The 14,677-nt window shown below is 49.4% G+C and overlaps 1 protein-coding gene across 2 annotated transcripts in view; it reads left to right on the forward strand.

Moving 5' to 3' along the window:
- LOC140429187 (cadherin-related family member 2-like) overlaps positions 1 to 14,677 on the forward strand; it is a 313,290-nt gene that overhangs the window by 84,678 nt on the left and 213,935 nt on the right. For both annotated transcript variants that reach the window (XM_072515860.1, XM_072515861.1), the window contains 5 exons: positions 2,830 to 2,958; positions 3,064 to 3,139; positions 9,524 to 9,624; positions 10,891 to 11,094; positions 11,190 to 11,345. In XM_072515860.1, the coding sequence (XP_072371961.1) occupies positions 2,830 to 2,958; positions 3,064 to 3,139; positions 9,524 to 9,624; positions 10,891 to 11,094; positions 11,190 to 11,345 (666 nt within the window). The remainder of the gene's footprint in view (positions 1 to 2,829; positions 2,959 to 3,063; positions 3,140 to 9,523; positions 9,625 to 10,890; positions 11,095 to 11,189; positions 11,346 to 14,677) is intronic.

Raw genomic sequence — 14,677 nt, forward strand, 5'->3', positions numbered from 1 at the left:
CACTATGGCTTATGCCTCCTTTTCCACTGAGGAGTGGGGAATTTCTGAAGCGTGGAGGGTTCGGGAGAAGAAGGCCACGGGTCTGCCTGCTTGGTTGAGGGTGGCCGCCAGAGCTACATCTGATGCGTCGCTCTCGACTTGGAAGGGGAGGGACTCGTCGATGGCGTGCATTGTGGCCATTGCGATATAAGCCTTGATGCGGCTGAAGACCTGGCATGCCTCTGTCGTCAGGGGAAAAGTAGTGGACTGGATTAGTGAACGGGCCTTGTCGGCATATTGGGGAACCCACTGGGCATAGTAAGAAAAGAAGCCCAGGCAGCGTTTCAGGGTTTGGCACAGCGGGGGAGAGGGAACTCCATGAGGGGGCGCATGTGTTCAGGGTCGGGGCCTATCACTCCATTACGCACTACGTAGCCCAGGATGGCTAGACGGTCGGTGCGGAACACGCATTTTTCCCTGTTGTAGGTGAGGTCGAGGGCGTTAGCGGTCTGGAGGAATTTGCGGAGGTTGGCGTCGTGGTCCTGCTGGTCGTGGCCGCAGATGGTGATGTTGTCGAGGTACGGGAACGTGGCCCGTAAACCGTGCTGGTCAACCATTCGGTCCATCTCTCATTGGAAGACCGAGACTCCGTTCGTGACACCGAATGGAACCCTTAAAAAGTAGTATAGCCGCCCATCTGCTTCGAAGGCAGTGTACTTGCAGTCACTGGGGCGGATGGGGTGCTGGTGGTATGCGGACTTGAGGTCCACGGTGGAAAAAACCTTGTACTGTGCAATCCGATTGACCATGTCGGATATGCGGGGGAGAGGGTACGCATCTAGCTGAGTGTACCTGTTGATGGTCTGACTATAGTCGATGACCATCCTCTGCTTCTCCCCGGTCTTTACGACTACCACCTGGGCTCTCCAGGGACTGTTGCTAGCCTGGATGATGCCTTCCTTCAGCAGCCTCTGGACTTCAGACCGGATGAATGTTCGGTCCTGGGCGCTGTACCGTCTGCTCCTAGTGGCGACGGGCTTGCAATCCGGGGTAAGGTTCGCAAACAAGGAAGGCGGTTCATCCTTGAGACTCGCGAGGCCGCAGACAGTCAGTGGGGGTATAGGGCCGCCAAATTTAAATGTTAAGCTCTGGAGGTTGCATTGGAAGTCCAACCCCAGGAGTGTGGGCGCGCAGAGATGGGGGAGGACATACAGCCGGTAATTTTTGAACTCCCTCCCCTGCACCGTTAGGTTTGCGATGCAGAACCCTTTGATTTCCACGGACTGGGATCCCGCCGCCAGGAACATTTTCTGGGTGCTTGGACGAATTACAAGGGAACAGCGTCTTACCGTGTCCGGATGAATAAAACTCTCCGTGCTCCCAGAGTCGATTAAACACGGCGTCTCGTACCCATTCACCAGCACTGTAGTTGTTGCTGTCTGGAGCGTCCGGGGCCGCGACTGGTCCAGGGTCATCGATGCCGAGCGTGGTTGCTGCAGCAGATCATTGTAGTCAGGCAGCATGGAGCCGTCCGTGTCGGGGTCCTATCCTGTCAGCCAAGATGGCGGCGTCCACGGATCGCACGCGGTGTGGGGTGGACAAAATGGCGGCGCCCATCTCTCCCTCGTGGCGTCCGGGGCCCAAAATGGTGGCGTCCGTTGGCTGCACGTGGGTCGCTGGGGGGGCTGAGTCGGTGGTCCCGTTCTTCCCCGGAGATCGCAGCGACCCCCCGTAGTGGCCCTTTTTCCCGCAGCTTTTACAGGTAGCCGAGCGGGCCGGGCAGCGCTGCCGGGGGTGTTTCGGTTGGCCGCAAAAATAGCAGCGGGGTCCCCCCGGGTGGTCTGGGGTTCTGGCTGCACAGGTTTGCGGGGATAGGGGGGGTGCCGGAGAGTCGATCGTGGCGGGGGTCCACGGAGCCAGTGCGGTCGGGGGCGTAGGCGCGGGCGTTTCGCGAGGCCACATCGAGGGATGCCGCCAGGATCCGAGCTTCTGTGAGTCCCAGGGATTCTTTCTCCAAAAGTCTCTGGCGGATCTGGGGTGAAGACAAACCTGCCACATACGCATCGCGGACCAGGAGCTCCGTGTGTTCGTTCGCTGTTGCCGCCGGGCAGTTGCAGCTTCTTCCCAGGATCTGCAGAGCATTGTAGAACTCGTCCAGCGATTCTCCGGGAAGTTGTCGTCGTGTCGCGAGCTGGTAGCGTGCAAAGACCTGGTTGGCGGGCCGGTTGTAGATGTCTTTCAGCGTGGCGATGGCCGCGGGGAAATCGTCCTTGTCCTCAATGAGTGAGTAGACGTCGGGACTCACCCTGGAATGGAGGACTTGCAACTTCTGTTCGTCCGTTGGTTTGCCGGGGGCCGTTCGGAGGTAGCCCTCAAAACACGCCAGCCAGAGTTTAAAAACAGAGGTAGAGTTAGCTACTTGGGGGCCGATTCGCAGGCACTCCGGGGTGATCCGGAGCTCCATATTTCTACTTCGGTTTTTTTAAAAATCTGCTCAATAAATTGTAGGACCATCAATATGACGCAAGGCAGGTTGAGGTAACATCAATCAAAGGCTTTATTGAGCAGTACTTGTTCCCCAGCAGCTCGGTTACAGAATGCAACTGCTGGGAGAAACCTGGGTTCTTATACCGGCATTTCTGGGCGGAGCCCAGTAGATGGCAGATCCTATCAGGACCCAGTATCTATCTACCAGTAGCCTGTCGGCATCATGGTGTACCGTATTACCCCTAATACATACCACCACACAGAGTTAGTCAGAGATATCCCTGAATTCATTGGAAGGTAGAAGAAGAATCCATTGTAAGACCCATACTGGAAGTTGTAAGTATAAATGTGTTCTTTTAACAGGATCAAGGAGAACCAGAAGCAAAATATTCAACTACAAGACTGATCGTAAATGTGATTGATGCACCAAATAAACCACCAGAGTTCTTGCATTCTTTTTACCATGTTCGTGTTCCAGAGAATTTACCTGTGGTATGTTTGGCAGCAAATGAAGCAGTTTGACACCCTCTTTGTGAATTGCATCATATTATTAGAAATGATTAACTTAGTCCTAAAATATAAATGTTCTTTGTTTAGAATACAGATATCATCACTGTTACAGCAATTGATGGAGACAGAGGTATTAATAACCCAGTCAGGTACAGCATTAATGGTATGTACTGTAGCGTCGATATGAGATGCTTATTATGTAAAAATGATTTTGGTATGACAACGAAAATAAAGATTACATTTTTTTAAATGACCATATTCTGTGGAGAGAGGAGAGTTAATGTTTCAAGCTTGTATGACTCTTCTTAAAGAGTTAAAGAGAGGGAGAAATGTGAGGGTTTTATGCTGTTGAAAATGTGGGGGTGGGATGTAGAGAACAGATAGAGCAAAAGAAAGTCACGGATAGATTGGAGAGATTAAATGACAAATGTATCATTGACACAAGATAAAGGGAGAGGCAGTGATCGTATTAAAGACTAAAGCAGTATTAATAGCGGCATAAAGGTCAGCCATGTCTGAAAGCAAGATAGCAGATTGCATTGATAGCAGAACAAGGGTCAGCATTTTCTGAAAGCAAAACAGTATACCGGCTGTCACTTTAGTGAGGGAGAGGGAGGGACATGGGGTGGAGGGAGTGGAGGACAAAGTTAATGATGTGGATTTGTTGAGACTGAAAGGCTGTAAAGTGCCTAATTGGAAGATGAGGGGCGGAATTCTCCGGAAACGGCGCGTTGTCCGCCGACTGGCGCCCAAAACGGCGCAAATCAGATGGGCATCGCGTCGCCCCAAAGGTGCGGAATGCTCCGCATCTTTGGGGCCCGAGCCAACCTTGAGTCTCCAAACAATCTAAATCCTGCTGTATCCTCTGACAGTCCTCATCGCTATCCGCAATTCCACCATCCTTTGTGTTGTCTGCAAACTTACTAATCAGACATTTCCCTCCAAATCATTTATATATACTACAAACAGCAAAGGTCCCAGCACTGATCCCTGTGGAACACCACTGGTCACAGCCCTCCAATTAGAAAAGCATCCTTCCATTGCTACTTTCTGCCTTCTATGACCTAGCCAGTTCTGTATCCACCTTGCCAGCTCACCCCTGATCCCGTGTGACTTCACCTTTTGTACTAATCTACCATGAGGGACCTTGTCAAAGGCCTTACTAAAGTCCATATGGACAACATCCACTGCCCTACCTGCATCAATCATCTTAGTGACCTCTTCGAAAAACTCTATCAAGTTAGTGAGACACGACCTCCCCTTCACAAAACCATGCTGCCTCTCACTAATACGTCCATTTGCTTCCAAATGGGAGTAGATCCTGTCTCGAAGAATTCTCTCCAGTAATTTCCCTACCACTGAAGTAAGGCTCACCGGCCTGTAGCTCCCTGGATTATCCTTGCTACCCTTCTTAAACAGAGGAACAACATTGGCTATTCTCCAGTCCTCCGGGACATCACCTGAAGACAGTGAGGATCCAAAGATTTCTGTCAAGGCCTCAGCAATTTCCTCTCCAGCCTCCTTCAGTATTCTGGGGTAGATCCCATCAGGCCCTGGGGACCTATCTGCCTTAATATTTTTTAAGACACCCAACACCTCGTCTTTTTGGATCTCAATGTGACCCAGGCTATCTACACACCCTTCTCCAGACTCAATATCTACCAATTTCTTCTCTTTGGTGAATACTGATGCAAAGTATTCATTTAGTACCTCACCCATTTCCTCTGGCTCCACACATAGATTCCCTTGCCTATCCTTCAGTGGGCCAACCCTTTCCTTGGCTACCCTCTTGCTTTTTATGTATGTGTAAAAAGCCTTGGGATTTTCCTTAACCCTATTTGCCAATGACTTTTCGTGACCCCTTCTAGCCCTCCTGATTCCTTGCTTAAGTTCCTTCCTACTTTCCTTATATTCCACACAGGCTTTGTCTGTTCCCAGCCTTTTAGCCCTGACAAATGCCTCCTTTTTCTTTTTGACGAGGCCTACAATATCTCTCGTTATCCAAGGTTCCTGAAAATTGCCGTATTTATCCTTCCTCACAGGAACATGCCGGTCCTGAATTCCTTTCAACTGACACTTGAAAGCCTCCCACATGTCAGATGTTGATTTGCCCTCAAACATCCGCCCCCAATCTATGTTCTTCAGTTCCCGCCTAATATTGTTATAATTAGCCTTCCCTCAATTTCGCACATTCACCCTAGGACCACTCTTATCCTTGTTCACCAGCACTTTAAAACTTACTGAATTGTGGTCACTGTTCCCGAAATGCTCCCCTACTGAAACATCTACCACCTGGCCGGGCTCATTCCCCAATACCAGGTCCAATACTGCCCCTTCCCTTGTTGGACTGTCTACATATTGTTTTAAGAAGCCCTCCTGGATGCTCCTTACAAACTCCGCCCCGTCTAAGCTCCTGGCACTAAGTGAGTCCCAGTCAATATTGGGGAAGTTGAAGTCTCCCATCACCACAACCCTGTTGTTTTTACTCTTTTCCAAAATCTGTCTACCTATCTGCTCCTCTATCTCCCGCTGGCTGTTGGGAGGCCTGTAGTAAACCCCCAACATTTTGACTGCACCCTTCTTATTCCTGATCTCTACCCATATAGCCTCACTGCCCTCTGAGGTGTCCTCCCACAGTACAGCTGTGATATTCTCCCTAACCAGTAGCGCAATTCCGCCACCCCTTTTACATCCCCCTCTATCCTGCCTGAAACATCTAAATCCTGGAACGTTTAGCTGCCAATCCTGCCCTTCCCTCAACCAGGTCTCTGTAATGGCAACAACATCATAGTTCCAAGTACTAATCCAAGCTCTAAGTTCATCTGCCTTACCCGTAATACTTCTTGCATTAAAACATATGCACTTCAGGCCACCAGACCCGCTGTGTTCAGCAACTTCTCCCTGTCTGCTCTGCCTCAGAGGCCCACTGTCCCTATTCCCTAGTTCTCCCTCAATGCTCTCACCTTCTGACCTATTGCTCCCGTGCCCACCCCCCTGCCATACTAGTTTAAACCCTCCCGTGTGACACTAGCAAACCTCGTGGCCAGGATATTTATGCCTCTCCGGTTTAGATGCAACCCGTCCTTCTTATATAGGTCACACCTGCCCCGGAAGAGCTCCCAGTGGTCCAGATAACGGGAACCCTCCCTCCTACACCTTGTGAAGCTTGTGAAGGCCAAGAGATGGGGGTCAGGTGCAACCTCAAACCATGCTACCTTATTGTTCCCAACCAGCTTCTTCCTCCTGTCACTGTGGAACAGTATATTCCTCTGGGTCGTCAGCACCCTCAGCAGCACATGGAAGGAGGTATTACTGAACCAAAATTGTCATTTGGTAATACAGAACTTGCGTATTGTTGAAAGAAAGAGACATGTCGAAGTTTTATATCTTGCACTCCTCAAGACACTTTGCAAGAATACCAGTATCAGAAAAAAACCAAAAACAATTTATACTGTGTGAGAAGAAAGTGATAATTGGTTGGCAAGTAGACTGTGATTGGCAGAGAAATGTCCAAGGCATTCCTTTGGTTCAGGTTGGTTTCTTGTCAATGGTAATGTCCCCAGGATGTTGATCGTGGGGGAATTCAGCAATGGTAATGTCTCTAAATGTCTCTTTTTGGAGAAGGAGAGCGTCTGGCTTTTGGGTGGCATGTATGTTACTTGTCACTTATTAACTAAAGTTTGAATATTGTCCATGTCTTGATGCATGTCTTGTGGGGTTATTGAGTTATGGGGATAGGGTGGAAGTGAGGGCTTAAGTGGGTTGGTGCAGACTCGATGGGTTGAATGGCCTCCTTCTGCACTGTACGTTCTATGTAGCCATGTATCTGGGGGTGGACTACTTCAGTATCGAGGAGGCGTGGATGGTGCTGAACATTGTGCAATCATCAGCGAACGCCTCCTATTCTGACTTTATGATAGAGGGAAGATCATTGATGAAGCATCTGCAGAGAGTTGGGCCGAGGACACCACCCTGCGGAATTTCTGCGGCGTTCTGGGGTTGAGATGATTGGCTTCCAACAACCCTTATCGTCTTCATTTACGGTCGATGTGACCCCAACTTCAATTTTATTAAGGCACTTGATGCCTCACTCAGTCAAGTGTTGTTTTGATGTCAGGGACAGTCACCCGTACCTCACTCTGTTTGGACTGAGCCTGGAGTTGAGTGGCCCTGTTGAAGCCCAAACTGAGCTTTGGTGAAAAGGTTATTGTTGTGTGAATGCTACGGATGGTACTGTAGGTGACACCTTCTATCAGTACACTTTGCTAATGATTGAAAATAGTCTGACTAGACGGTAATTAGCTGAACTGGATTTGTCTTGTTTGCTGTGGATAGGACTTAACTGGACAATTCTCCACATTGTCAGCTGGATGCCAGTGCTGCAGCTGTGCTGGAACAGCTGGGCTATCGGTGTGGTTAGTTTTGGAGTTAAAGTCTTCAGCTTTGCAGCTGTGATGTTGTCAGGGCCCACAGCCTTTGCACTTATCCAGATCCTTCTGCTGTTTCTGGATGTCACGTGGAATGAATTGAATTAGCCAAAGATTAGCATCTGTGGTCTTGACAATGTCAGAGGGAAACGAGACAGATCATCCACCTAGCACTTCTGGCTAAAGAGGGTTGCAAATATTTCAGCCTTGTCTTTTGCACTGATACGCTAGTCTCCGCCATAATTGAGAGTGGGGAATGCTTATTGAGCCTTCTGCTCTGAATGGTTGCTTAATTATCCACCACCATTTGTGGATGTGGCAGGACTGCAGAACTTTGATTTGGACCATTGTTTGTGGGATCGCTTTGCTCTGTCTATCACACTCTTTGCCAGCTGTTTGGCACACAAGTAGTCCTGTGTTGTAGTTTCACCAGCTGACATCTCATTTTTCGGTATTTCTGCTGCTGCTCCTTGCTTGTTCTCCTGCACTCCTCCCTGAACCAATGTTGGTTCCCTGGCTTGATGTAACGGTAGAGTCCGGCTATGAGGTACCAGACTGTGGTTGAGTACAATTCTGCTGCTTAAGGTGATGGCCCACGGTGCCTTATGGGTGCCCAGCTTTGAGCTGCTATATCTGTTCTCAATCTATCCCTTTTAACGTGGTCATAGCGCGTGATTCTCCGATCGCGGGACAGAGTGTCCGCGCCGTCGTGAACGCTGTCGTGATTCACGATGGCGCGAAACAGGCGCAAGCACTAGCGATTCTGGCCCCCACAGGGGACCAGCACGACACTGGAGTGGTTCACGCCGCTCCAGCCTCACTTCCTGGCGTGCTGTGGGGGCGGCGCCAACCTGCGCATGCGCAGTGGCTTTACGGAATGCGCCGGCCCCTACGCAACATGGCGCGGGGGTTCTGGGGCCGGATGCGCAACAAAATAGGCCCGGGAGGGAAGAGGCTGGCCCGCCGATCGGTGGGGCCCGATCACGGGCCCGACCCCATCAGAGGCCCCCCCTGGGGACGGAGTCCCCCTCCCCTCAAAAGGCCGCCCCCGACCCTTTGCACAGAGTTCCCGCCGGCAGCGACCAGGTGTGGACGGCGCCGGCGGGACTCTGCTTTTTCCGCGCGGCCGCTCGGCACATCCGGGCCGGAGAATCGGCGGCCCGACCTTGTACAGCGGTCCGCAACCGGCGCTGCGCCGAATGCGCCGGCGCAAATGGTGCCGATTCTCCGCACCTCGGAGAATCGTGCGCTGGCGTCGGGGGGGGGGGGGGGGGGCGTGGCGCGGTCGCGGCGATTCTCCGGCCCGGCGCGGGGCTGGGAGAATCGCACCCATAGTGTTTAACAGTTTAACAATTTCAGAATGGATGAGTGGGAAACCATGGGTGGATTGGCTGCCTTAATTATCCCAGTATTAATAGCTGTCGGGCGAAATTCCTTGGTGGCAGCTAGAGCTCGTCAAATCAATTGCTAACTGCCTCTGGTAATAAAAGAAGAATGACCACTTGGTCTATATACAGGGGTGGGAGTGCGACCTTCAGGAGAGGGAGAACATTCTAAGCAAAACACATTTCCTGATGTTGTAAACTTTTGCCACTAGTGAAATTAGTGTATCAATATATCTTTTAAGTTGAACCTGCTTTAATTACCATTTGGAACCACAGATACGAATACTGAATTGTCCTTTTGCCCAGCACATTCCAGCTGGTGATGAGGATGATCACGGTGCTTCCTGCCTCAGGCCATGTATTCCCTGATGGAGGAAGCCATGTTTGGAGGGGGGAGGGGAGGCAACGGGAACATAATGAAAGATTGGATAATTAACACTGTTTTTCTTCGTCGAGATTGGGGGTGATCTGAAAAACGAGTTTGAAATCGTGGCGAAATGGAAAAAGTAGCTACAACAATTGTTTTCCAAGGCCAAAGGATCTCGGACAAGGGGACATAGATATAAGATTAAACGGAAAACCTTAGGGCAACAAAACATTTTTACACAATGGGCTGTGAGCCTGTGGAATACATGACCTAGATTAGTGATTGAAACAGTCATAAGTCTGATGAATACTGTGTAATTTTTATGTAATGACATTAGGGCTAAGTGTTTGTTCACTTGATCACTGTAGGTAGCGGAGCTTTTACCGTGGATAACGTAACTGGTAGGATCAGTGCTGTCTCTTTGATGGACAGAGAACAAATGAGCGAACTCATTACAATCAACGTCACTGTAAGTCATATTCAACCGTGCATTAATGCTTGTTACAAATCCTTACAGAGGTATAGATTACCAGTTTACTTCCTGATACACCATCAATAATAGACGACGAGTGATTAATGTAACTGAGGCTTTAATACACTAAACAGCAAGCCTCCTGCCTCTGGACCCGAACTGGGTCCGGAGGCGGAGACTTGCCACTTTTATACAGAAGCCCCGAGGGGGGGAGCCACAGGCGGAGCCAGCCTGGACAAGCCCAGGCATGTACAACACAGCAGTGAATATAATACAATGAACACAATAACGTGGTTTACCACACTTCCACAGGCTAAAATTGTGGCTCACATCCCAGGGTTTCTGGCCTTTCTTATTCTATTTCTTACTTTAAAATGGTCGGCCAGATTCAGTCTCCTGTTATTTCATTCCAGTGACCGTGAGCAAGGATAGAAGATGGTGGGCACCTCTGCTAGTAAGCAGCCTTTCTAACATGTAGAATTATACCTTAGTATTGCTGAAAAAAGAGACATTTGGAAGGTTTTTGTCTTGCACTCCTCAGGAGGACACTTTGCAAGAATACCGATATAAGAGGAAAACAACAATTTATACTGTATGAGAAGAGAATGCTGGTTGGGTGGCAGGCAAGTGGACTCTAATTGGGAGAGGTCATCACCTTTCATAGAATTTACAGTGCAGAAGGAGGCCATTCGGCCCATCGAGTCTGCACCAGCTCTTGGAAAGAGCACCTTACCCAAGGTTAACACCTCCACCCCATCCCCATAACCCAGTAACCCCACCCAACACTAAGGGCAATTTTGGACACTAAGGGCAATTTATCATGGCCAATCCACCTAACCTGCACATCTTTGGACTGTGGGAGGAAACCGGAGCACCCGGAGGAAACCCACGCACACACGGGAAGGATGTGCAGACTCCGCACAGACAGTGACCCAAGCCGGAATCGAACCTGGGACCCTGGAGCTGTGAAGCAATTGTGCTATCCACAATGCTACTGTGCTGCCCCAACTTTGAAATGCTAATGTTGGCTTCAAAAGCTGAAGGGCATGCTCAGTTTCAAAAAGAACTTGTCGTACGCAAGATTTGGTTTTGCATATGCTGCATGATTTTTGAAAACAGGAAAGTAATCAGGATTGTTGTGGGGTGGGCAGATTATATGGCAGATTTGATGCTTTTTGGTTTGGCTTTGTTGCATTGCTTATACATTCCAACACAGACACTGATTTAGATCACAATTAAGTAAAAATGTCTTTTTAATTTCAGGCTTCTGAACTTGTGAAGGGTGTTAAAGACTGCTCTGCGACAACAACGACAGCAATTACAATATTGATACTCGATGTGAATGACAATGCACCAATATTTTACACAGAGCACAGAGTAGCAACTGATACATTTCATGTGACTGTGCCTGAGGAGACCGCAAACAACGTACCCATTCTTCACATATTTGTACAAGACCTTGATCAAGTTTGTTCATTTCAACTTTATTCGATTTTTTTTATTCCATCAAAAGCGATTTTCTGATATCTGAATTTGATCACATTTCATCCATCCCCTAACAGGGTAACAATGGAACATTTGAAGTGTTTCTTCTTGGGGCAGATTCCACCGCTTTCAACTTGAATCAAAATATTGTTTATAACGAGGGAATATTATCACTCCAAGTGGCAAACTCTGAGGCACTAGACTTTGAGAAGAATCATGTCTTTCAGTTTCAGGTACGTTCACCGAAATATCTTTTAATTAAATATATCAGTTGACCCGCCATGACATTGTTAATGTTGAGTTGGAGGATCATTGGGTGGGATTTTCTGGCCCTGTCCACCTTCTGGATCGCCCAGCCTATGGACTTTTGGCTCGGCTGCCGAATCTCCCATGGTGGGAGCCGGGAAGTCCCAGCCGTCATCATCACTGAAAGGATTTGGAAAATTTGCGATTGGTTTGTTTAACGACAGCAAAGTCTGTGTTTTGACTGGTTCATGGAAGATTAATAAATACTGTTTTCCTCATCTGGAACAGGAGGTAGATAAATAAATGACACTGCGCGTATTTCTCCCAAAAGGGAACAAAGTTGCAGAGTGAGCGTGTTCAGCCGCGTGTCTCCCGGCGCTCGCAGTGCCGAGAACTCAACATAAACAGGTCAGCCTTGATCGCATTGAAAGGTGGAGCAGTCTCGAGGGGCTGAATGGCCTACTCCTGCTTCTAATTTGTATGTTCGTTTGATGCCTCCTCTTTTGGGGGAGGCAGTGGCGTAGTGGTATTGTCATCCAGAGTCCCAGGGTAATGCTCTGCAGACCCGGTTCAAATCCCGCCACGGCAGATGGCGAAATTTGAATTTGATAAAAATAAAATCTGGAATTAATAGTCTAATGAAGACCATGGGCGTCATTCTCTGACCCCCCGCCGGGTCGGAGAATCGCCGGGGGCTGCCGTGAATCCCGCCCCCGCTGGTTGCCGAAGTCTCCGGCACCGGAGACCCGGGGGGTGCCCCCACGGTGGCCTGGCCCGCGATCGGGGCCCACCGATCCGCGGGCGGGCCTGTGCCGTGGGGGCACTCTTTCCCTTCCGCCTCCGCCACGGTCTCCACCACTGGAGACTCCCTCCACTGCGCATGCACGGGAAACTGTCAGCGGCCGCTGACGCTCCCGCGCATGCGCCGCCCCGACATGTCATTTCCGCGCCAGCTGGCGGGGCACCAAAGGCCGTTTCCGCCAGCTGGCTGGGCGGAAATTCCTCTGGCGTCGGCCTAGCCCCTCAATGTTGGGGCGGCGCGATGCCCGTCTGATTGGCGCCGTTTTGGGCACCAGTCGGCGGACATCGCGCCGTTTCTGGAGAAACTATTGTTGATTGGCATAAAAAAACATATAGTTCACTAATGTCCTTTTATGAAAGAATTCTGTTGTCCTTACCTGGGTTGGCCTACATGTGACTCCAGATCCATAGCAATGAGGTTGACTCTGAAATGCCCTCAGGGATGGGCATTAAACACTGACCAACCAGCGACGCCCACATCCCAGGAACAATTTAAAAAAAAAAGAAACAATTCCATTTACTTTCAATTTTCCTAAAATCTGTTTCCTTGGCTTTCAGTCTTGTCCATGCTGTACCAGTCAATCCTGGCATCTATGACGAATGGCCAATGTTGTTGTCAACCACAAAGAAATTGGGAGCTATCACTGATGCCCACATGGGCATACTAGGCTTGTGGCAAGCTGCCTTACTGAGTTCCACTATAAAACAAAGTCCAGAGAAGAATCATGTTTGTTAGGGGGCTCTGGTGTTCCTTAATGATAGCTTGCACTGAATAATCCCTGTTGAATACTTGTTTTTGTAAATCCTTTGCAAATTTTTCTTCCTAAGTTCATATGTTCTCTTTTGAATTGCAACCAGTTCTGTTACATCGATGATTTCTGAATACAAATTGCAGCAAATCAAATGCAAGTAGGACTCAGAAATTTGCATGAGTAACACAGGGCTGGATTTAATAGTCCATCGCAGCAGAGGACATGGCAGCCAGGCCCACTTTGTCACTGGACGGGCCACAGGTCAGTCTCTCAGTGGCAGGAATGGCTCCTGTGATTAAGTTGGAGGCAGGAATGGCCCCCTGGGGGAACCTTGCTCACGCATGGCAGGTTGCCATTTAGGCTCAGTATTGAACCAACTGCAGCACGGTAGCACAAGTGGATAGCACTGTGGCTTCACAGCGCCAGGGTCCCAGGTTCGATTCCCCGCTGGGCCACTGTCTGTGCAGAGTCTGCATGGTCTCCCTGTGTCTGTGTGGGTTTCCTCCGGGTGCTCCGGTTTCACAGTCCAAAGGCGTGCAGGTTAGGTAGATTGGCCATGATAAATTGCCCTTAGTGTCCAAAAAGGTGAGGAGGGATTACTGGGTTATGGGGATAGGGTGGAAGTGAGGGCTTAAGTGGGTCGGTACAGATTTGATGGGCCAAATGGCCTCCTTCTGCACTGTATGTTCTCTGTTCACATGTTCTCTGACACCAATGTCCCCTGAGCCCACTGTAATGTAGTGGTGGGCTCAGGGATGACGTACAAATGGAATGGCATTCCTGTATCTACAGGGAGGCCACTAGTCAAATACTGACTGCAGTTTTAGGGGTTACCTCATTCAGAGACAATTTGTACCTGATCGAGGGGGCCAGCATCGTGAAGGGGTTGGCTGCTGAAAGCCACCACCCCACCCTTGCTTCCAACCATCGCTTCCCTCCCCTTCCGCAACCTCCTCCTCATGACTCCCATCCAGCTCTCACTCGCCCGTGGCCCGGGCCTCCTGCAATCTTAGACCTCTCCCTGACAAGACATCTTAGCATTGGATGAATCATTTCTGCACGTTTCTTGAAATATTTTGCTTCTGAAATATCTTCCTTTCACTTCTTTTAGGTTTTTGCCCCTCTTTTCTTTTCTGTCCCCTCTTGACTGCCCAGGTTTTAGCTGGGGGTTTATTTTGGGGCCTAGTCTGGGGGCAGGGTGAGGGGAAAAAAACATGAGCTAGATCGGGGGCTAGAAATGCACCAGCAAGCTTACAGGAGACTGGGGCCAAGATCTTTTGGCAACATGTAGAAAAGGAAGAAGGAATCGCAAGCCAGGGTCAGACCTAACACTATTGGAGGGGTGAACGGTGATAAATGGCGGAGAGCCAAAGGACTGTCTCAGCCATCCAGTTCTGGAGACCACGATTACATAAATGTACACAACCACAAATCGCCAAAGTACTGCTCCTTCCTCCACACTCACTGCTGCTCTCCAAATAGATGGAATAGTTCATAGAGTTCGACCACAGGCCGAATATTATTTTCTCTTAAAATAAAGGCCTGATGTTTCTGCTTTGCTTATGGAAGAGGCAAAGCTTGCATTTGCATCGTTTTTATGACCTCTGGATGAACCAAAGTGTTTTGCAGCCAATTAAGTCCTTTTGATGTCTCGTCACTTTATTGGAAACATGCCACCTACAGCTAGGCTCCACAAATAGCAATGTGATTTTTCTTTATATTGTTTCATGGGTTCTGGGCGTCCACCCACAGTGCTGCTAGGAAGG

Source organism: Scyliorhinus torazame, chromosome 9 (genome assembly GCF_047496885.1).
Source record: "Scyliorhinus torazame isolate Kashiwa2021f chromosome 9, sScyTor2.1, whole genome shotgun sequence".
NCBI lineage: Eukaryota > Metazoa > Chordata > Chondrichthyes > Carcharhiniformes > Scyliorhinidae > Scyliorhinus > Scyliorhinus torazame.